Genomic DNA, 22835 nt, shown 5'->3' with positions numbered 1-22835 from the left:
GGTGAGCAGTAGTCCCTAATCCCGAATGGGACTTGCTCTGCCACAGGTAAGTAAGAGCTCAGAGAAGGGTGGACATGTCAAAAGGAGGTACCGGAAGGCACTCTCATGGGTCACATCTGGGACAATTCGAGCATCAAAATAAATAATGAAATAGGAATGGATAATAAGCCATAGAGTAAAATAGGAATCTGTGAGTCCATACTGATAAAAATATATGAATGAATGAATGAATATGTAGATTCTACCTTGCAGTAAAATGCCAACAAATACATGTTATATTTGTAATGAGTACACAATGCAGGTTACATCTTACATCATTTGTAAGAGTAATGGAATTAGGAAAAGAGCCATTTGGTAACTATCAAAATAACAATTGATTTAGGCAGGAAACATCAACAGATGCTAAAATTAGTGGATAAGAATTTGAGGGGAAATGTAAACCTGGTTACATGGTCTCAAAATATCTCTCAAGAGGATACTGACTAATCTGAATGGGGAAGAGAGTAACCACAGTGGAGAAATCTGATAGTACCACTCCCCAAGTAATCAAAGTAAATACCACCAGTAATAGGAAAAAAAGATATCAAATGCTCCTATAGGATATACTGAGATGGTCCCAACATCATGTCAGAGGTGATTCCTGCTGAGAATGCCCAAATAAATCTAATAAAACCCAAATTGAGGGGGCGTCTACAAAGTAAATGTCCTGTGTTCTTCAGCACAGGTCAAGGTTATAAAAGACAAAAAAGACTGAGGGATTGTTCAAGTTTAAAGGAGACTAAGGAGATGTGATACCAAGTACAGCCTGGATTCTGCATCATGTTAAAAAGGAAACAAACTACAGGGGCACCTGAGGGACTTGGTCAGTTAAGCAGCTGAGGTCATGATCTCAGAGTCCTGGGATAAAGCTCCATGTTGGGCTCTGTGCTCAGTGGGGTGTCTGCTTGAGGATTCTCCCTCCCTCTCCCCCTCCCTCTGCTCACTCTCTCTCTCTCAAATATATAAATAAATCTTTTTTAAAAAGCAAAAAATAAACTATAAAGGACATAAAGGGGACTGTTGCAAAATTGGAATAAGATCTGTAGATGCGATAACAGAACTGTGTCAATGTTAATGTCCTGATTTTGATCATTGAACTGTGGTTATCTAAGAGAATGCCTTTAAAAAATATATTTAAAAAATATTTTATTTATTTATTTGACGGAGAGAGATCACAAGTAGGCAGAGAGGCAGGCAGAGAGAGAGAGAGGGAAGCAGGCTCCCTGCTGAGCAGAGAGCCCGATGCGGGACTCGATCCCAGGACCCTGAGATCATGACCCACGCTGAAGGCAGCGGCCCAACCCACTGAGCCACCCAGGTGCCCTAAAAAATATTTTTAAAGGAAATACACACACTAAAATATTTAGAGGTAAGGAGTAAGGTGTCTGCAGCTTACTCTCAAATGCTTCAGTGAAAGTTTTTGCACACATACACTTGCGCACACAAGTGTACATGCACACACAGTGCACGCCCACATGCATGCACCCACACATTTGCACACCTACATGCATGCACACATAGCATGTATACACCTTGAGTACACACATGTGCACACACAGTGTGCACACACCTGCACACACATAGTGCACACACACACATTTGCACATATATGCACATGCACACACAGAATGCACACAAATTGCGCACACCCACATACACACACCTACACACATACATAGGCACACAAGTGTGTACACACAGTACTCACACATATACACACACTAATGTGCACACACCTGCATACATGCACACACTTTCACACACACAGAAGAAGAAAGAGGTGAAGAGAGGAGAGAGAGAGAATATGATAAAGCAAATGCAGTAAAGTGTTCACATCTGGGGGTGCCTGGGTGGCTCAGTTGGTTAAAGCCTCTGCCTTTGGCTCAGGTCATGATCTCAGGGTCCTGGGATTGAGCCCCACATCAGGCTCTCTGCTCAGCAGGGAACCTGCTTCCCCCCGCCCCCGCCACCTGCCTCTCTGCCTACTTGTGATCTCCATCTGTCAAATAAATAAATAAAATCTTTTTTTAAAAAAAGCTAAAAAATTGCCTTGGGGATTAAATGTGATAACACAGGTAAATCTCATCAAGTGCTTAGTGTATGGCCTGGCATGTAGGATATATTTTCTGCAAGATAGTGAATATTAGAAACTTACTTGCTAATATACAGCCTTCTGCTCTGCCCAGCCCATCCACCCACCATCCACAGAACACACCCAGTCCATTTGTCCTGGATGCCCTGCTTGCTTGTGTCTCTCTTGGCCATGCATCCTCTCGGCCAGGGTGAAACACATTTACGTCAGTTCCAGTCACTTTCCCAAGAAACTTTATTAACTACTACTTATATGTGCCTTTCCCTTTCCTGAATTCCTGCAGTCAAAATGATTGACTTAAAAAGCAAGTGACAGGGGTGCCTGGGTGGCTCAGTGGGTTAAGCCTCTACCTTCAGCTCAGGTCATGATCTTAGGGTCCTGGGATTGAGCCCCACATCGGGCTCTCTGCTAAGCAGGGAGCCTGCTTCCCCCTCTCTCTGCCTGCCTCTCTGCCTACTTGTGATCTCTGTTCGTCAAATAAATAAATAAAATCTTTAAAAAAAAAAAAAGTAAGCGGCAGACTTTTTTGTCACATATGATTTTTCTCTTTATAAAAAGAAGAGTTATGTTGTCTGTTTTTTTTCAGAGGAAAGTGGCTTGATTATGAATATGTGTTCCAAATTACAGAACAATATGTATACAAATAATCCATTGTGTAAGCAAAAAAAGTGGCTGTATACTTATGAAAGAATATAAGAAAATGTATAGAGATGTATGAATGGTCACCTTTGGAAGTGGGGTTGAGAGAGGAAAGGGGACACTTTAAAAAATTTTATTTGTGTATTTTAAGGTTTTTTTGTGTATATAAAAAGTTTGTTTTCTGTATAATTTACGAACAGTTCTGGGTGCTTGAGATACATCAGTAAACGAAAAACTTAGATCTCTATCCTAATGGAGACGACATTCTCAAGGGAGAAGACAGACAATAAACACAAATGTAATGTACATACCAATGATGTGGGATGTTAAAATTAAGTAAAAAGAACACTTAGAGCAGGGTAAGGAAGAGCAGCCACTGGGGAGGTGGAAGACAGCTTCCAGTACTGATCATTTAGGAGGTAGTATTTGAGGCAAGACTAAGGATCATAATGTGACCTCAAGCCTTCTGAGAATTAATTCCTTAAATATGTGGGTAAGCAATTCCTGAAAATTTGAGATATGGTATAATTATTTTCTTGGTGAGTAAGCTTCTTGCCTTAACTAGGCTTCAAAATAAGTGTAAAAATATCTAGAAGACATAAAAATTGAAGTATTGATATTTTCAGTTTAAAATCTGTGCATATTTACTATTTTACATATTGGTGGTGATTAAGAGGAGGTAGACTACATAAAACAATTGCAATTCTAGTTGATACTCCATTTATACACAGCATTAGAACATTTATAAAAATGTAGGTTCACGGTATCTTAAATTTAATTTATTAGAAGGATTATTAAATTTTGTTAGTTAATTGGAGTGCTTAGAAAAGAAATTGAATAAATATATACAGGTTATTTCAAGATGTTTATTTAATTTCATTTGTAACTGGGACCAAGGAATCAAAAAAGCCTTTTGAAAGTGACTATTAAGATGTGCTAGCCTTATAAATAGAATAATGAGATTTGTAAGCTGGGCTTCAACTTAAAGAAGAACTGATTCTCTGAATGTATAACTTTAACAAGTGTAATAATTCCTATTTTACTATGGTATTGTAATTTACATGGACTGATACGAAACTTGATACATAAAGGAAACTTGAAAAAGTAATGCATTCCCACTCTGTTTTCTCAGTTAAAAAATAGTGTTTTTGTCATAATTTTACAAGTTCTAAGTAACTTGTTAATATTTGCTATAGTGATGTCTGACAGAGATGAAGCCTTATAGATGAGAGTCTTTTAAAAAAGGCACCCATGGGGGCCTGGGTGGTTCAGTCAGTTGAGCAATTTGACTCAGGACATGATCCGGGGGTCCTGGGATCAAGCCCCACGTCTGGCTCCCTGCTCAGCAGGGAGTCTGCTTCTCCCTCTCCCTCTGCTGCTCACCCTGCTTGTGGTCTCTCACTTTCTTTTACTCTGTCAAATAGTTAGATAAAATCCTAAATTAAAAAAAAAAAAAAAGAAAAGAAAAAAAGGCACCCTTACAAAACATGAAAAAGTGATCAACTTATGGATTTTCTAGGATTTTTTTTCCAGTGTAAGAATCTACTACAGTAGAATCCATCAAGTTGTGTGTGTGTGTGTGTGTGTGTGTGTGTACTTATTTATATATTTTAGTGATCATTATACCCAATATGAGGCTCAAACTCACAACCAGAGATCAAGAGTCCCACGCTCTAATGACTGAGCTAGCCAGGCACGCCTAAAACTGGGCTTTTAAAATGGCTCTCCTTGGGGTGCCTGGGTGACTCAGTGGTTTAGCCTCTACCGTGGCTCCAGAGTCCTAGGATCAAGCTCCGAATTGGGCTCTCTGCTCAGCAGGGAGCCTGATGCGGGACTTGATCTCAGGACCCTGAGATCATGACCTGAGCCGAAGGCAATGGCTTAACCCACTGAGCCACCCAGGCGCCCAAAACATTGCTTTTTAAAACCAAAGTAAAACTTTTAGTAATTTTTGCTGATGACAGAAATCACCCTGGCAATATAATTATTAAATAGTGGGTATATAGTGAGCTGTCTCTCGTGTGGGTGCTCTAGCTGGGGATATCCGGGGTGACTATCAGCAGGACAATAGGATTTCCCTACCAATTGGCTCACTGTTCTCTTGAGCCATACCGAGAGGGTCCACTGGCTTCACATAAGCATCTCCTTCTCCATAGGAGAATGGACACTTTTTGACCTACTTTTCAAATCTTGAGAGAATTGTTAAACAAGGAAAGGAATACATTACATCCAATTGACTCTTCCCCAAATGACAAAAGAAAAATCACTGTGGTTGCAAAGTTGTTTGTCATTGTTGCTTATTATTTTTTCCAAAACAAAAAAACAGTAAAACAAATCGTCACATGCCCTGTATAAATTTGTCTTATTTAACTAAGAATTCAACCTATGAATATAACAGAAATGCATATATATTCAAAATGTAGATGAACTGGAGGTTGGAATTGTCAAAATGTATACGTGTGGCATCTCGTCACCTGTGTCCAATAGTCCAAATGAAAATTCTGAACTTAGGGCCTGGAATGGAATAAGTGCTCCATTTGTGATAAATCTGAACATATTACTTCCCATTAAAAATAACATTTTAGAGTGGGAAGAAACATTGGAGACTATCTTATGCAAGCTGGTTATTTTACAAATGAGAAAACTAGATTTCTGATTTTAAAACCGGTAATTAGAGTAAGTACTTCTCAGGGCTCTGGGGAGGCTAAACTGAGATGAGACGGGTGGTGAGTTCTACACGAAGCCTGGCCTGTGGCATACGCTCAGTAGGGATCAAATGGTATTCCTGACAGGTGGGGACTCTCATTTGCTGACTAACTGTTGACATTGTGGTAGAAGAGAAAATGAAATTATAGGAGCAAAGGAGAGTGTGAAACCTAATTTATTTGCGAAGAATTTTGCATATGTCATAATTACATAGGTTTCTTATGATGCTCCACTTAGTTTAACAACCAAAACTCAAAAGGAGAAAGAGGAGGAGGAAGGGGGCAGAAGGGGGAGGAGCTGCAAGAAGAGGAGGGGAAGGCGGGGAGGGAAAAGAAGAAATCTTTCACATATCGAAATTCATCTCAAATCGGCACAGGTCCTCAGGGTCCTGGGACCGAAATCCCTGCTCAGTGGGGAGTCTGCTTCTCCCTCTCTCTCTGCCACTCCCCCTGCTCATGCTCTCTCGCTCTCTCTCTCTCAAATAAAAAAGGAAAATCTTTTTAAAAAAGTAAAATGGGCTAAGGAACTTCTCTGAGTGGCTGTTTCCAGCATCGTATCTTGAGATCATGGTTTACTTTTGAGATACTCTGTGCCTTATCTAGTCTCCTTCTGTCCCCCCGTGACTTCCAAAGATGTACCCCATGGATTGTATAAGTATCTGAACTCCATGTGGGTGATGGAGGTGAGCACTGCGCTTTCAGCAAGAATTTTCTAAATCATGATGCCAGTCTAGTACTGTTGACTAATAATAACACAATATTTTGCTCATTTTTGAAAAGATTTTATTTATTTGACAGAAAGAGAGATCACAAGTAGCCAGAGAGGCAGGCATGGAGCAGAGAGCCTGATGCGGGGCTTGACCCCAGGACCCTGAGATCATGACCTGAGCAGAAGGCAGAGGCTTAATCCACTGAGCCACACAGAAGACCACTCATTTGTTTTATATCTACACCTCATTTATTTATTTATTTTTTATTTTTTTCAGGAATATTGTGAGATCAAGAAATTCTGGTTTGAGTAACATTGCTCTGGTATGCAGAAAAATGTCCCCCAAAGATGTCCCAGGTTACTGGGTGGACCCAATGGAGTCACAAAGATCCTTATAATAAGAGGGAGGCACGAGGGTCAGAGTCAACAGAATCATCACCTGTGTGATAGAAGCAGAGGTTGGAGGGACATCATTGCTGGAAAGAGCCAGGAGCCAAGGAATGCAGGCAGCCTCTAGAAGATGGAAAAGCAGGAAAACACATTCTCCCCTAGAGCCTCCAGAAGAAAGTCAGCCAATAGCTTTACTTACCCCAGGAAAGCCCACTGAGGATTCATGGCCTCCGAAACTTTTTTTTTTTTTTTTTTTAAGATTTTAAAATTTATTTATGAGAGAGAGAGAGCGAAAGCACACAAGCAGGGGGAGCAACAGGGAGCCCAATGCGGGACTCAATCCCAGGACCCCAGGACCATGACCTGAGCCAAAGGCAGATATTTAACCAACTGAGCCACCCAGGTAGCCTGGCCTCCAAAACTCTTCAGATAATAAATGCATGTTGTTATCAACCACCAAGCTCGTGGCAATTTGCTTCAGTAGCAATAGGAGACTAATACAATTGTCATTTTGGATTATGTTAGAAACTTTTGCTACAGCATACATTAGTTCTCACTGATCACCAATTACTGCACAGCAACCTTACGATTTAGAAAATACTTAAATCCCCCCACCCCAGTGGAATTGCAAGCTCATTACATTCTTTGGAAGTGTGAAGAACTGTTTAATTCCCTTTTCACAGGGTATCCTATTTTTCTTGAAAGAGAGAGGGGTATGTTTGTAACATAACCCTGTTCTGATTTGACATGGAAGGGTTCTTGCTATCCAAAAGTCTTTGATTAATTGTATGCTTTATTGGTATGTTTTCATTAATGAAAATCCCGTTTTATGGCCTGAGTGTTTGTGTTCTCCCCAAATCCATATGTTGAAATCCTAACCCCCAATGTGATGTATTTAAGAGTGGGGACTTTGGGTGGTTTGGGCCATGAGCATGGAGCCCTGATGAATGACGTTAGTGTCCTTATACGAAGGAACAGGGGTCTCTGTGTCCCTCTCTCTGCTGGCCCCCTGCAGGCCAGGACACAGGCTTTGCCCCCTGCAGGCCAGGACACAGGCTCTCACCAGCTACCAGATCTGCCAGCACTTTGATTGTCAATTTTAGCCCCAGAACCATGAGAAATCCATTTCTGTCGTGTAAGCCAGTTGATGATAATTTGTTATCGCAGCCCAAATGGTCTGAGACATCACGTATTACCCAAATGTCACAGAGTGAACGTGAAGTAGCGCTTTGTTTTGCTGATAATGAATTATTACTTCTTTGAAATTAGCTCAGTTGCAATGGCTTTGATCTCCCCAGTGATCAGTAATAATATATCAGTGTGTGCATATGTTAGCTACCTTTAAAGGACATATGAGAATTAATCACACTCTAACCCATGTTACAGAATAATGTTATGATTACCAGTTTGACTTCGCCTGGACTGCTAGCCTAGAAGGAGTGGGTCCTGGGAGCCCATCAGCTACTTCGGTGAGCATTAGAAGACACCCCCTCTGGGTGGGAACTTTCCTGAAGTTGCAGGCCATTGCAAGCCAGGGGGCCATGGGCTAGATTAGAAGAGCTACCTCTTGGGCAAGGGGTAACCCTCACAGCCACATGCAGAAGCCCTGGGAAGGAGCCTTAGAGGTCTTTCAAGAAAGGTAGTCACGGTGCAGCAGGGAAACCAATGGCCTTGGCATTATGTAGATGGGGGTTGACTCCTTTCTCCATCACTTACTAATAGGGTGGCCTGAGCAAAATACTTCAGTTCTCTTGACCTAAAATTGCTCATCTGTAAAACAAAGACAGAGATACTTATTTTGAATAATTTTCAGAAGGAGGAAGAAAGTATGGAGGGTGCCTGGCCCACGCTAGATGGTGGTCATTGTCATGTAGTTTGGAATTTCTCATTTTGTACTTGAGGAATGGAGACCTTGAAAGGGCTGGGCCTCACCTAAGGCACATTAACCTCTTTCCCCTGTTTGACCCCCAGCTGCTACCGAGGGTGACTTGAAGCATTAGGCACGAAGTGAGTTTGGTGACTTTCTTCTAGGTGTGGGGAAAACATAACCATTTCGATGGGCTCTGGGCCTGAGATTTTTTCCATTCACACAAGTGAAATACTTACAGCCCATTTTGGTGACTTTGAACATCAGACACTTAATTTTTAAAGTAGGAGTTTATTTCCTATTTAGACTGTCATTAGCAACAGGGAAACACTCAAGTCTGCAATTTGGAGGAGGGGGAATAAGAGCCTATGAATCACCTTACTTACTTCATAAGAGGAGTGGAGGAGGGTCCCTAGGACCTCATGGAACATGATGCTGTGTTTTTACCAGGTTCGGTGTTACCTCGTGGTCACGGTTTAAAACTTTCAAGGTGTTATAGATGCTTCTGAAGCTCTTGAAAGCTCTGGACTCAGTTTCCAGGAAAATTCACAAAAGCCTGCAGTTGGACTCCCTGGAACCCACTATCTTGGTCCAGGTTAGCGTCTTGATGAGGTCATTCCACTGTTAGAGGCAAAAGTGAATTTCCTCTGCCCGTGTGCGGCAGTCTGCACACCCTTGAAGCAGTGATCACGTTGAAGGCTGTGGCTGGACTAATGTTGTTAGTCCAGTGTGAATCACAGGGATTTTTGTCTGTCTGTTCTCTTCTCTACTCCCAGCCCCTAGATCAATTTCAGTACTCACTGAATGAATAAATGTACCAAGACTCAGATGGTTATCTAAATAAACTTGCCAGTCTTCTGTATGATTTATTTTTCAACTGTCAGGAGGACTTTATGGTAAATTTAATAGGACATGGATATTTCTGCTTGTTTTCAACCCAGCACCGCACTCTGGCACTATCTCTTGGATCCATCTCCTATCACGTTAACCACCCCTTCTAGCCCTGTGCCATCTGCATATTTGATGAGTGACATCAGTCTGGTAAACAGTACTGCCTCTGTGTGTGGGATGGGGATAGAAGGCTGGAAGGGACAGATGGGCCAGCAGGGAATCATGAGCAATTAGAACAGAGAGATGCCATGGAAGCCTCCAGAAGCTTAGCATTAAGCAAAGTCGGGTGTCATTTTTGATGGAGCGAATTTAGGGAATGAGATGACTTTTACTTGGCATGAAGCCAGGAGACCTGACAAAGGAGTCACCTCAGCTGGCATTGTAGGAAAGTGAGTTAATGGAGTTTTGTACCTGTATGAGCAAGGATTCTCCAGACAAATAGAATCAACAGGATGTGTGTGTGTGTATGTGTGTGTGCGCAAATTGAGAGAGACAGACAGGCAGAGGGAAAGAGAAATTTTAAAAAAGATTTTATTTTATCTATGAGAGAGAGAGAGAGAGAGCATGAGCAGTTGGAGGAGCAGAGGCCGAGCGAGGAGCCCCATGGCGATCTCGATCCCAGGACCCTGGGGTCATGACCTGAGCCAAAGGCAGATGCTTAACCAAATGAGCCACCCAGGCGCCCCAGAGAATTTTTTGTTTACACTTGATTTAGCCAAAAGGCCGAGAAGCGATGAGATTTTTTTTTTTTTTTTTAAATTGGTTCACATGACTGTGGAGACTGGCAAGTCCAGGCTGGGGTGGCAGGCTTGGGATTGGATCTCCAATCCAAGTAGAACTGCAGTTTGAGTCCCCTGGCAGCTTGCTGGCAGAATTCCCAGTCCCTTGAGGGAGGTCAGTCTTTTTCCTAAGGCTTTCAACAGATTGGGTGAGACCCACCCACATCTTGGAGGGCTATCTCTCCTACTCAAAGTCTACTGATTGACACGTTAATCCTGTCCAAAAAATACCTTCACAGAATCGTCTAGAATAGTGTTTGACCAAATATCTGGGTACAGTGGCCTGGCCGAGTTGGCACATATAATTCACCATCATTGTACTGCTGAAGGGAAACCCAACACAAAGCAACTGGGTTTATCTAACTGGTGAATTAGAACAACATTCTAATCAGTCTGGGTGTTCGCATGTCTCTAGGCCCGCTGTGTAATTCCATCGCTTGTCCCCCCCCCCCCCCCATTGCTGACTCATCCTGAAATGCCCTTCTCCAAACCTGCTTCCTTCCCCACTGGAAAAACTCTACTCATCTTTCGAAGTTCCGATCAAATGTCAGCTCTGTGATACTTCCTTTAGTACCACATCCCATGCAGGAGAATGAATTCCTTCCCTCAGTCCTTCATGCACCTACTGTCATAACATTTATCACATTGCATTCCACCTGCTTGAACATCCATCCAACAGCCGATTAGCAAAGTGGTTGCAAGTATACAGTTTGGTTTTAGACTTCCTCAACTGAATTCTGGACCTCAGCAAGTTAACTGATCTCTGGATACATTAGTTTCTTATCTATAAGGTGGAAATAAAGTACCAACAATCTGAATTTATAGTGAAGACCCCATATATATAGGACTCTTAGATCAGTGTCCAGTATATAGTAACCACTAAAAAAAAAAAAAAGAGAAGAAATTATTTTTCATTCTTAGTGTTATTGTTGCTATCTGATGCCTGTCATGTGGAAGGATTAAATGTTTCTGGAGGGCAGGGGTGTTACCATATGCCTCTTTACTTCCACCCCTCATATTTTGTGGAACAGAACAGGGGTCTATAGACATTTATTGGAGTGTTCATTACCTTATATCTGTAGAAGACTCTAATCCCAGATACATATATTGATTCAAAGGTTGGCAACATATTGCCCATTTAAACCTCATCACAACCTTGCGAGGTCTTATTACCTCCATTTTACAGATGAGGAAAGTGAGAAGCAGGAATTAAGTGAATTGTCCAGTGTCCACACAGCTGGCAAGTAGCAGAGTCTCTAACTCCAAGGTCAGTGAGAGGGAAGGGCAGAGATGCCGGGAGTATGGGAAAGCTTTCTTTTCTGGTCCAGGCACCGCCCTGCCTCTCTCCACTTTCTCCTTCTTAACTTCCAAAACAGGGGCGCTCTGGACTGCAAAGCCTGCGCGCAAAATGTGGTGCCGGGTCCCACTGCAGAACTGACTCAGGAAAAGGTGTGAGCCGCAGGGGACGATCAATACAGGATATCCTCAGCCGTGACCGTGGCCTCTTCGATTTTGGTCTTAATCTCCGGGAGCGGAATTTGACTGATGGCCACCACTACCAAGTTCGCAGCGTGGGCGGAGGCACTGGCCACACAGATCCAAAAGGACTCTTCGTACCGTTCCTCCACCACCACGAAGCGGAAGAGCCTCTCCTGGAAGTTGGCGATGCGCTCGGTGAGGTCGTGAAACTCGACGGCGGCCATGAAGCTGGTGATGGCCAATGCCACGACTCCACCTGCAACCCAAAACGTCACCCTCATTCAGCGCTCCTTGGTACAGCTGTACTGGCCTTCTGCAAGAAGGCACTTCTGTACCACATGCGACACGTTTGCTTTGGGTTGAAAAATTCTTAGGGTGACACAACAATTTTTTTTTTTTTTCCTCAAGCAAACTTTACCCCCACCATGGGGATCTACCTCCGGACTCCAAGGTGAGAAGTCTTTAATCATCCTTAACCACCCTTTAATCATTCCCTTATCTTTTTTTTTAAAAAGATTTTATTTATTTATTCGACAGAGAGAGATCACAAGTAGGCAGAGAGGCAGGCAGAGAGAGAGGAGGAAGCAGGCTCCCTGCTGAGCAGAAAGCCCGATGCGGGGCTTGATTCCAGGACCCTGAGATCATGACCCCAGCCGAAGGCAGCGGCTTAACCCACTGAGCCACCCAGGGGCCCCTAATCATTCCCTTATCTTAAGGATAAGAAGAGGAGGTAAGAGAAAGAGGAGAGGAAGCAGATAGGGGGATCTGGAACGGTTCCAAACTTCACTCACTTTCCTACCTGTTGCTTCCAACCTCCGTGTTCTGGCAGTTCTCTCTCTCTTCCTTTTTGCTTTTCTACTGGTTGGTTTTAATTAATATTTTAAAAACACATTTATCACGCTTTTTGCTTAGATTATTATGTCTTTGTTAAAGGAAATTTGGACACCAGAGAAAGTCACAAAGATGAAAATACAAATTCACTTTTATCCTAAAAGCTGGGTATAAATACTTTGAACATTTTAATGTGTTTCTTTACATTTCTTCCTCTTTAACAAAATTGTATTCTGAAACTTTTACTTTGTAATGCTCTTTTTTTTCCCCTTTACTTGAACATTTTTCTATATTGTTAAGTATTCTGTTATAGCACCACTTTAAACTGGTGCATAATATGTTCTAAAAGGAACACACCTAACCAATTTAATTAAGTTTTTTTTTTTAAAGATTTTATTTATTTATTTGACAGAGAGAAATCACAAGTAGATGGAGAGGCAGGCAGAGAGAGAGAGAGAGGGAAGCAGGCTCCCTGCCGAGCAGAGAACCCGATGCGGGACTCGATCCCAGGACCCTGAGATCATGACCTGAGCCGAAGGCAGCGGCTTAACACACTGAGCCAACCAGGCGCCCCAATTTAATTAAGTTTAATTGAGTATGACTTTATTTCTGGATATCTAGATTGCATCTAAATTTTGTTACTATAAAGTGCTGCAATGAACACCTTTTTATATACATCTCTGTACTCTTTTCCAGTTATTTCCTTAGCATAAATCCCTATTTGGATTAGTTTAATTAAAAAATATTCATATTTTGGGGGTGCATGTGTGGCTCATTTGGTTGAGCCCCACTCTTGGTTCAGCTGAGGCGGGGATCTCCATCCAGGTCATGGGAAAAAGACCTGCCTCAAGCTTCACGCTCAGGGGGAAGTCTGCTACTCTCCCCACCCCCTCTCTGCCCCTCCTTCTGCAATCTTTAAAAAATATATATTATTTTTATGCCTTTTAACACTTTTAACACTACAGTTTTGTTGAACTGCCTTTTTAAAATATTCTCATCAATAGTGATTGAGAGCGCCATCTCTCTGAAGCAGTAACTTGACAGAGAGGAGCGTTTATTTAATCGTAGGACTAAGCACTTTTTACATGTCAGCCACTAGGAGGGTTCATGTGGGTGGAGCCAAGACACCTGCAGTCCGGAAGGGGCCAGCCATGTATATAAGTAATTCTATAGGATGGTTGTGGTCTGCAAATGCAGGAAAATACACAGTAACTGATCTACTGACATTACATTACTATACCTGGTAAAACAACATGATCTCTTTGTACACTTTTTGGTCACTCTGTATAAGGCAAAGATAGGGATAGGTTATTGCCATCATGATGGTTAACCATTTGACTGAGGTTTTTGGAAACAACTTCATTTCTGGGAATCTTGTTATTTTTTTGCATATGGCTTTTTATGTGCATAACTAAATGCTAAACATGAATTAAATATGCATATTATATAAGATATTATAATATAAAATATTATGCATAAATATATAGATATAGATATACATATATCTATATGTATGTAAAGTATAATCCCAAATCAACAGACACTTTTGTTTTTTGTCTTGAAAAATAGGTCATGATGGTTATAATTGATACCATGATTAAAGGAAAGACAAAGGGCTTAGACTTAGTTGTACATTGGTTGGAATCCCACCTCTGCTACCTATTGTTGTGTGGCCTTGGGTAAGGCTTTTAACTTCTCTGAGCTTCAGGATCTTCGATCCTGCCTCATAAGGAGGTTGTGAGCTTCAAATGTAAAGAGGCCAGGTGCCTCATCTTCTGTCATTTGGAAGGCTCCCCCCCACCCTCACAGCTGTGGGCTCACCTCTTCCCCTTCACCCACAGTGCCCTCTCTTCCCCCTTCCACCCCCAGCGCTCTTCTCTCCTCTCATCTTACTCCCACCTCTCCTCTTTGCTCCAAGTCCTCAGCCACTCATGCAAGCCACCAATTTGGCTCTTTACTGTGACAGAGATTCTGCAACTTTCAGTAAAGAGGACATTCATGCCCATGAGTAAGGTTATAGAATAGGGAAGTAAAGACTGAGGTGGGCGTTCTAATTCCTGCACACCTTCCACCTACCTACTTGGAACTCATCCTGGTGGTGGCAGTGGACATGAATTTCTCTCCCTCTCCCTTCTCTTCCTTACCTGCAAGGACGTTCCATAGGCAGATGCCCCCAGGGCCATTGACTGCCCTATATGGAACCTGGATCATGTTGAGAATGGCAAAGCCCATGCTGACCAGAGCCAGGGCCAAGGCCAAGAAGAGGAGCAGCAGAATTGTCACATGGAGGCCTGCATTGAGTTCCTTCACCAGGTGTGGGAAGACTGGAAAGAGAAGACACAGCCAATATTTCAGTGGCAGAGCTGGGCTCAAGTTTATACAGTCCAGGCTTGCTTACTCCAAGGCTTTACTAGAGTGGAGAGAGGGCAAGGCAGCAAGGTCTGGGTTTTCAAGAAGCAGGAGACTTCTTCTTCTTCTTTTTTTTTTTTTTTAAAGATTTTATTTATTTATTTGACAGAGAGATCACAAATAGGCAGAGAGGCAGGCAGAGAGAGAGGAAGGGAAGCAGGCAAGCAGGCCCCCTGCTGAGCAGAGAGTCCGATGTGGGACTCGATCCCAGGACCCTGAGATCATGACCTGAGCCGAAGGCAGCGGCTTAACCCACTGAGCCACCCAGGCGCCCAAGCAGGAGACTTCTTGAGATGAACACATGGACACCAGATTTGCCACTTCTCATTTGGCCAATAATCCTCTCTTTCTTGCAGTGGATGCAAAATCTGAATATGCCCTGGCTAGCCCTGGGATCTGGTGTGAGCTAATGCACACAAGCCCTAGCTGGTGGCTCTTTAGCAAAGGAGGTGGGCAAGAGAGTCAGTCAAAGAGGGCCAACTGAAAGGATTTAATCTGGGTCAGAGAGTTGCTTTCATTAAATCAGACAGGTACAAGAGGATTCAGGTACACCTGTGAAGAGTGTAGAAGGGCATAGCAGAGTGAAGCCTAGACCTGGCATCCAAAGATCTGGGTTCAAATCGCAGTTTCACTCATTTGCCACAAGTATAAAATAGAATCCTCTGAACCCTGCCTCCCTTACCCATCTTACCAGATTGTTGAGTGGATCAAGTGAAACACATGGGAATAATAATAGCACTTAATAAGCATTGATAGGAAGCTAGGAGCATCACCTTGGATCCCTTGGCAAGGTAGTCATTTTTCCCCATGTATGATGGACACTTACTTTTCATGTGCACCATACCCTATTAGAATATTAATTTTCCATATTCATGTGGCAGGATAATTTAGTGAGATCTTAATTTGTACCTGTTTCCTCTGTATTGCTCATGACACAGTAGCCATGAGAAGTGAATGATACGGTATGGCAGATACTGCCTGGGAAAGACTGAGTTCTCAAGATGGCGGCTGGGGCTGTTGCAGTTCTGTTGTTACTCTCTGACTTACGAAAAGTCACAGGACTCCGCAGAGCCTCAGTTTGCTCATCAGTATAATGGGGTAGCAATAACTGCATATGAACTGAGAGTTACCAACTTTTGCTGAGCACAGCCATGTCAAGTGCCAAACCCTTTACATCATTATGTCATTCAATGCTTGTGACAAGGATGTAAGGTAGATTTTATGAAACCAATTTCCACCTAGGTTTGGGCATTAAGTCCCTTATCTTTGGGCAAGGTGACTCTGAATTCTATATGAGATTATAATCCTGGATCCATATGATATGTAGAGTTTAGATCGCTGTTTCCAGTAATCACACTGAAGAGTTTAAAATGATGGAAGCTAAAGAAAGCCCGAGCATACCCCTTCTTCTGCAGCTACTTCAGGGTTTCTACTGAGCACCTCCTGGTCAAATCAGGGTCCACTTTGTGAGTTTGAACTCCCGGCTTCATCCTTTGATGTCATGATCAGCCCCTTCTTGTCCCTTCTGGGGAGCCAGGACTCGAAGCTTTCCTGGTTCCACCTCACTCCCCTGAACCCCGTTCCCCTCTGGCTCTTTGCTGGCTCCCCTGCCTCCCTGTAGTCACAGAAGTTTGGTGCCTCCCAAGTTTGAGAACTAAATATTGGTCCTTCTCCCTTCAAAATTCTTTCCACTGAGAAGTTTCCAGACACTCCACATTTACATCCTAGTTCTAATCTATCTTTCTTTCCAGTTCTGTATTTCCATTTGCATTTATCTCCATGTGGTTATCTTGTGGGCATCAGAAACTTTACCCTGAGCGTCTTTCCAAGGAATTTTTCTTGCAAGATTTCTCTTTAACCAGGGCTTCTCTCCTTTCTTAATGTCCCTTAGATTTTTTTTTTTCTTTTCAAATGTTCAGCCCTGCATGAGTGAATGTTGTGATAGACTCAAGTCTGTCCTTGACCTGCAACAGTGCAAAACCAGCCAACACAGCATAGCTCGGCTCCAGTGAACGTTTTCAGAGAGAATCAAACCCAAGGTGCTGTGAATGGAAGTTTATATTCCCTCCTCTGGGACACCCCAGGGCAGCTGGGAAAACTAAACGTTCTTGAACGTTATCCTACTCAGAGCTGGTACTAAAACGTCTTTTATGAGTCTCACACAATTCTGGTGCTGCAGAGAGCAGACCATGTTAGATGAGCCCCCAGGGGGCTGTTTTCCTCTGGGAAAGAGGAGGAGGGAAAGGGACATTTATTGAGTTCCTCCAGTGGAAAAACAGAAAGTGCTCCTTTGCTCTGGCTTCTGGCAGAGGGAGTTTACATTCTTGTGAGCTGGGATGGCAGGGGTTTAATCAGCACTGCTGTGGAAGGGTTCAGTCTTTGTCTATCCTCCTCGGGGCTCCTTCTACTGCAAAGCTGGTATCTGCCTCAGCTCCTTCTCCAGAAATGGTATTTGTGCTTGGGGATTCCTAAATTATGCTAGACCTACCAACTGCCGCCTCATATCCTCTATTCTCCATTGAACTGTGCTCTCCCTGTCATCCCCCACAAAAAAGAAAGGTTGAAGTCCTAATCTCCAGCATTTCAGAATCTGACCTTATTTGGAAATAGGGTATTTAAGAGCTAATTAAGATGAAGTTGTTAAGATGGGCCCTAATCCAATGTGATTGGTGTCCTGATAAAAGGGGAAATTTGGACACACAGACACGTGGAGGGAAGACCATGTGAAGAGACACGGGGAGGATGCCATGTGAAGACTGGATGACATGGCCACAAGCCAAGGACCCTCGGGGCTACCAGGAGCTGGAAGAGGCAGGGAAGGCTCCTTCTCCCATAGGTTCCAGAGGGAGCATGGCTCTGTCCACAAGCTGATTTCTGAATTCTAGCCTCCAGAACTATGAGAATACATTTCTACTGTTTAAGTCACCTAGTTTGTCATAGTACTTTGTTACGGAAGCTCCGGGGAACTAATATACCCTATGATTGTTGGGGTAACCACTCAGTCATTTCCAGTGGGATCTGTCCACCCTGGAACCTCACACCCCTAGGAATCCCCATTCACCCACCACTTCCCCACGACCCTTTGCTGGATTCTAGGAGAACAGTAAGGACTACTGGGGAGATGCCTAGCTTTGGGAAAGTCACCGGTCACAAATTCCAGAAGGAGCAACATGGTGGAAATTAAGAAGTCTGGCATCAGACTAACCTGGGTTGGGGTCTGGCTCTAGCACTGAGGGCTCTGTGACCTTCAGCAAGTTGCTTAACCTCTCTGAGCTTGAGTTTTCTCCTGACTGGCAGGGTTGTGGAGGATTAGTGTAGCATGGGTCACAAGTTTGGTGTCTTGCAGGGGAACATTCAGAACAGATGAATTTAAAAGTACTTTATTGTTGGGGTGCCTGGGTGACTCTGTGGGTTAAGCCTCTGCCTTTGGCTCAGGTCATAATCTCAGGGTCCTGGGATCAAGCCCCGAATTGAGCCCTGCATTGAGCCACGCATCAGGTTCTCTCCTCAGTGGGGAGCCTGCTGCCCCCACCCCCCTGCCTGCCTCTCTGCCTACTTGTGATCTCTCTCTCTGTCAAATAAAAAAATAAAACCTTTTTAAAAAAGTACTTATTGTTATTCATTAGACCAATGTTTTTGAGTGCCAGTGTTTTGAAGCATTCTTCTTGGGGCTTGAGATCATCAATGAATAAGACAAGATCCTTGTTCTTATGGCACTATATACTAAAGGGGTGGAGACAGATAATAAATAATAAACATAACAGATAAATTATCTAGTATGTAAGAAGGCAGTTATCATGGTTACATGATACATCATGTTATATAATTACCAGGGGCTATTTTTATTATATTCCCTAAGCACTGTCTGACTACAGTCTCTGGAATCATGCTGCTTTTAATTGTCACTCCCTTGTTCAAACTTGAGAACTTCCTTCATGAGGTTCTTTCATTTCCATTAATGATGACTATTTAAAAATTGTGTCTTCTCTCCTTCAGTTTTGTGTGTGAGTGTGTGTGTGTGTGTGTGTGTGTGTGTGGTTTTGAAAGAATCCCAAGCTTCCCAAAATTGTAAGAATGGTACAAAGGAATTTGGTTTTTTTCTCCTGAACTACTGCAGGTAAATTGTCTCTGCAGCCCTGAGTACGTTAGGGTCTATTTCGTTAAGAAAGAGATTGCCTTACAGAACCATAGTCCCCAAATCACTGAGTTAATGCTAGCACACGACGGCCACTTAATCATGACACTCCATTCAAGTTCCACCAATTTTCTCACCAAGTGATATCTTTTAAAGCAAACAGACCCAATGCAGAATCACCTAGTGTATATCATTGTCATGGTCTCCTTTTGATGACCTTTATTTTTAATTCTTTATGTATATGTGTTTTCCGTGTGTGGGTGTGTGTAATGTTTTTAGTGGAACTATTTTTCCAATACCCTTGGTCCAATTTAATTGCTGGATAAATATAAATATTCCCAGAGATTTTTTCCTGAATATCCATAACAAATATGAATTTCTTTTATGAATATAAGTGATGCTAGCTCATATTATTATATTTGTTAATGGCTTTAGCTTTCTGTCTTTATGTATTTTTTATAAAATATTTTATTTATTTATTTGACAGAGAGAGAGAGAGAGATCACAAGTAGGCAGAGAGCGAGAGAGAGAGGGAAGCAGGCTTCCTGCTGAGCAGAGAGCCCAACACAGGACTGGATACCAGGATCCTGGGATCATGACCTGAGCGGAAGGGAGAGGCTTTAACCCATTGAGCCACTCAGGTGCCCCTATCTTTAAGTATTTAATAAGATACTTAACCCTGGGCAGGATTCTAAAAACTACAATTCTGAAATGTAGAAATCAAATGAGTATAAGTCCTTATCCCCTTGCATTGCATTATGTTGATGGATTATGTTTGTGTAGGACACTGTTCTCTTGAGCGTTCTAGTTGATTCTAAAAACTTGCAGAATATTGACTTTTTTGCTTTGTTTTTTAATTCCCAGAAGACCCTTTGTAAAACTGGGCTTGGATTTCTGCTCTATTTACACCCAGAGCAGCTCTAAGGTCAGCCTGGATGTCAGCAGATGACCCTGACTACTCACAGTCATGGAGGGCAGTCAGTGTCTTGCCCCAGGGCTCCCCTTCAAGGATCACCCAACTTGGGCTCTCAACCCAAGTAGTGTGATTCCAGAGCCCCGGCACACAGCCTCTTTGCCTGTTCTCAGCCTGTGGAGGTTTTATATAAATAGAAGTGGAAGCGTGCTGGGCTGGCTGAGAACATCCCAGTCACGTGGCAAGTGTCCGACGTCTGGCTCTGCTGTTTCCTGGCTGGGGGACCTCAAGCAAGTTATATAACCTCTCCAAGTCTCAGTGTAGTCCTCTACAAAATGGAAACGTTAATAATTCCTTCTTCATAAATTTGTTTTAAGGCTTAAGAGAGAGAAGCCATGTAAAACATTTAGCAGAATGTCTGATACTCGTAAACGTTCAATATTTTAATAGTTATTTCTAATAGAGGTGAACTACAAAAGTATACAAATCCCCATTTTTAATGTTTCTATAAGCTTCTGCAGGAAAGAAAGAAATGTTCTTGGTGCTGAACAGGAATGTCAACGTGCCTTAAGTTGAGGCAGAAGTCAAATTCCACAGCTAGACATAAGCACTCTTACAAATTAAAAAAATAAAGTGTCCTAAAACAGCTTGTGTGCCCCAAATATACTCACTCGTGAATTGGGACTGGCGGCCCCCGAGCCCGCACTGTCGCACTTTACATCCTTGGAAGAGCCCGTAGTAAATATCCCCAATGAACTTGACCAGCTCTGGGTCGGTGGCGTTGACCAGGTCCACTCCAGTCTGACAAAGGATTTTCCCACTCAGCCAGTGGGGCGCGGCCAGGGCAACAACGATCAGGATAAAGGAGGAAAAGCTGAGTAAAGATGCCAGCCCATACCACGCCTTTTTGAACCATCCAGGCATTCTAGTGGGTGCAGGTTATCCTGCAGGTGTCCCACGGGTGGCGAGGGTGGTCGGCATTCTCTGGACACTCTGCGGTCTCCGGCTCCAGGGTCAGCTCTTCCAAACACGGCATTTCAGGATTTCGAGTGCATCTCCCGGTCCTCCCTCACTGCCTGCCTCCACAGCCTATGTTTACTACCAGCACATCCGGAAGTTTCTACAGAGACCGCCTTCACCTGACTCAAGTGTAGAGGCGTGTGTTACTGAGGGAAGTAACCGTATATCTCCCACTAGACTACTATTTCAACAGTGGGTTTAATTGTTCCTTTCAGGTATTTAAATAACCCTGGCGTGGACCTCTTGATGGCCAGGAAGTTATTAGCAGGCAAAAACTAGGTAGATCTGACTATAAAGAAACACTAACTATTCTAAAAAAAATGCATGCAACAGAAGGAAACTGAGCATGTAAGGGTTAGCACTTGAATGCTGCCCACAATGCATGGTGTCAGATGTCGAGCTCGGGGCTGTGTGCCTGGGCATTTCTTTCTGTGAAATGTCACTGCTGTCAGAATCTCCAGAACCGTTATTCATACCTTGGGATGACCTCTGTTCTCAAGGCTCTTAATTGAAATGTGTAGACAGGCTATATGATGCTTGGATTTATCACCGGGTGAATCTGCTGTGGGTAAATTGCAGCAGAAGTCAGCTTGTGGCTGGACTGGGGCAGCCTGGACCCCGACACTCACATTCCTTTCCTCCAACAGCACCGCCCCCACCAAAAACCTTATGTCTTCTGAAGTGGGAAAGAAGAGTCTTTTTCTAATGTGTTAGCAAATGATCGCCTTGTCAGGGGCTTTACTTCTAATACTGAAAATTTGTGTGTGTGTGTGTGTGTTTTCTTTTAATGTATAGCCATAGGAATGAAATATTTCCTACTTTCTATCTTATACCGTGGCTTTTCAATTTTGATTTTTAGTCTATTACTGAAAGCCAACTGACGTCATGTGAGCCTGATAACAGCAACTCTCAATTGTTTTGGGAAGTCACATTTGGCAGAAGTGGCACAGGACATTGTTTATTTGGTCACCGAGGTCTAGAGGGGGGTTCAGGAGTTTGCATTGTTAATGGATAGGAGTTCCAGAAACCTCACTTGGAATGCAATGAGGGGCCAGAGGGACATGGGAATGGAAACATTAGTTTCCTTCCTTATAGTGGGGTTTACTTCTGTGGTCTCTCCATAATGAAAATAAAACAAGAGTGTCTCTGAAGCTTGTGTAGAACTTTTCCTCATACAGAAGGCTTTTACTAGATGCTTGTTGTCTCCCCCGCCCCGGTCCCCACAATGCTGCAACAAGCCTTCGTGGCAGGCGAGGGACGAGGGATGTTCTATCCTGATGATCCCTCTCATGAGAAAACTGGATGTCAGGGCTGGGGCTGGAGTTCAGGTCTTTGAAATATAGCAGGTCATCTTCATCACAATGACCTTGAAATAGCAAATGTTTTTCTGGTAATAAAGACATACAAAAGGCTGAGAAGAGGAGTTGACATATTAATAAATGACCAATAATGTTTATTATTCTTATAGTAATGTTAAGCATGCTTTGGACCTGTGCAATACCTTGGCATCATATTTCTCCCTCCGATGATGGGCCTATGTCAACTATTGGTGTTTTAGGGATTAAGCAATTATTTTTAGAATGATTATTTTAGAAAAATATGGGAAACAAATGATTCCCAATAAGCCCTTGAGATGCTGAATGGAACTATCGTTACGTATAACTCTACTGAGGACCTGAGTTCAAATTCCTACTCCTCTAGGCAAGTCCTTGAGGCTCTGGTGCCTCAGTTTCCTAATCTGTCATGGGATTGTTGTACAAAGTAAAATGAAATAGCACATTCAGATTACGGTATACAGAGGACATCAAAAAAGTGGTGTTAACCTCCTCATCTAGTCTTCTAGTAATTCTGTTCTTGGTAATGACGCTTCTGATAATAAATGGTGTTGCGGTTGGCATCCTGTTCTCAAAGAAGGTATTTTTGCGTGCCTTATCTGG

General features: G+C 42.9%; 1 protein-coding gene across 1 annotated transcript; it reads right to left on the bottom strand.

Annotated features, from left to right (window-relative positions):
* Positions 1-8736: 8736 nt before the first annotated feature.
* Positions 8737-20965, bottom strand: CLRN2 (clarin 2). The gene is made up of 3 exons (XM_059395830.1): positions 20550-20965; positions 14566-14745; positions 8737-11846 (listed from the first exon to the last, which is right to left on the bottom strand). The coding sequence occupies exons 1-3, from the start codon at positions 20800-20802 to the stop codon at positions 11581-11583; spliced, it is 699 nt and encodes a 232-aa protein (XP_059251813.1). The 5' UTR covers positions 20803-20965; the 3' UTR covers positions 8737-11580.
* Positions 20966-22835: the final 1870 nt, after the last annotated feature.

Source organism: Mustela nigripes, chromosome 1, assembly GCF_022355385.1.
Source record: "Mustela nigripes isolate SB6536 chromosome 1, MUSNIG.SB6536, whole genome shotgun sequence".
NCBI lineage: Eukaryota > Metazoa > Chordata > Mammalia > Carnivora > Mustelidae > Mustela > Mustela nigripes.
The sequence above is the reverse complement of the archived record's forward strand: the minus strand, read 5'-3'. Positions and strand labels throughout refer to the sequence as shown.

Coding starts and splice junctions, on each gene's coding strand:
- CLRN2 (XM_059395830.1), bottom strand. CDS start 20,802: ATGCCTGGATGGTTCAAAAAGGCGTGGTATGGGCTGGCATCTTTACTC. Junction 14,746..20,549: donor CCGCCAGTCCCAATTCACGA/GTGAGTATATTT, acceptor TTCTCTTTCCAG/TCTTCCCACACCTGGTGAAG. Junction 11,847..14,565: donor CCTATGGAACGTCCTTGCAG/GTAAGGAAGAGA, acceptor TTTGGGTTGCAG/GTGGAGTCGTGGCATTGGCC.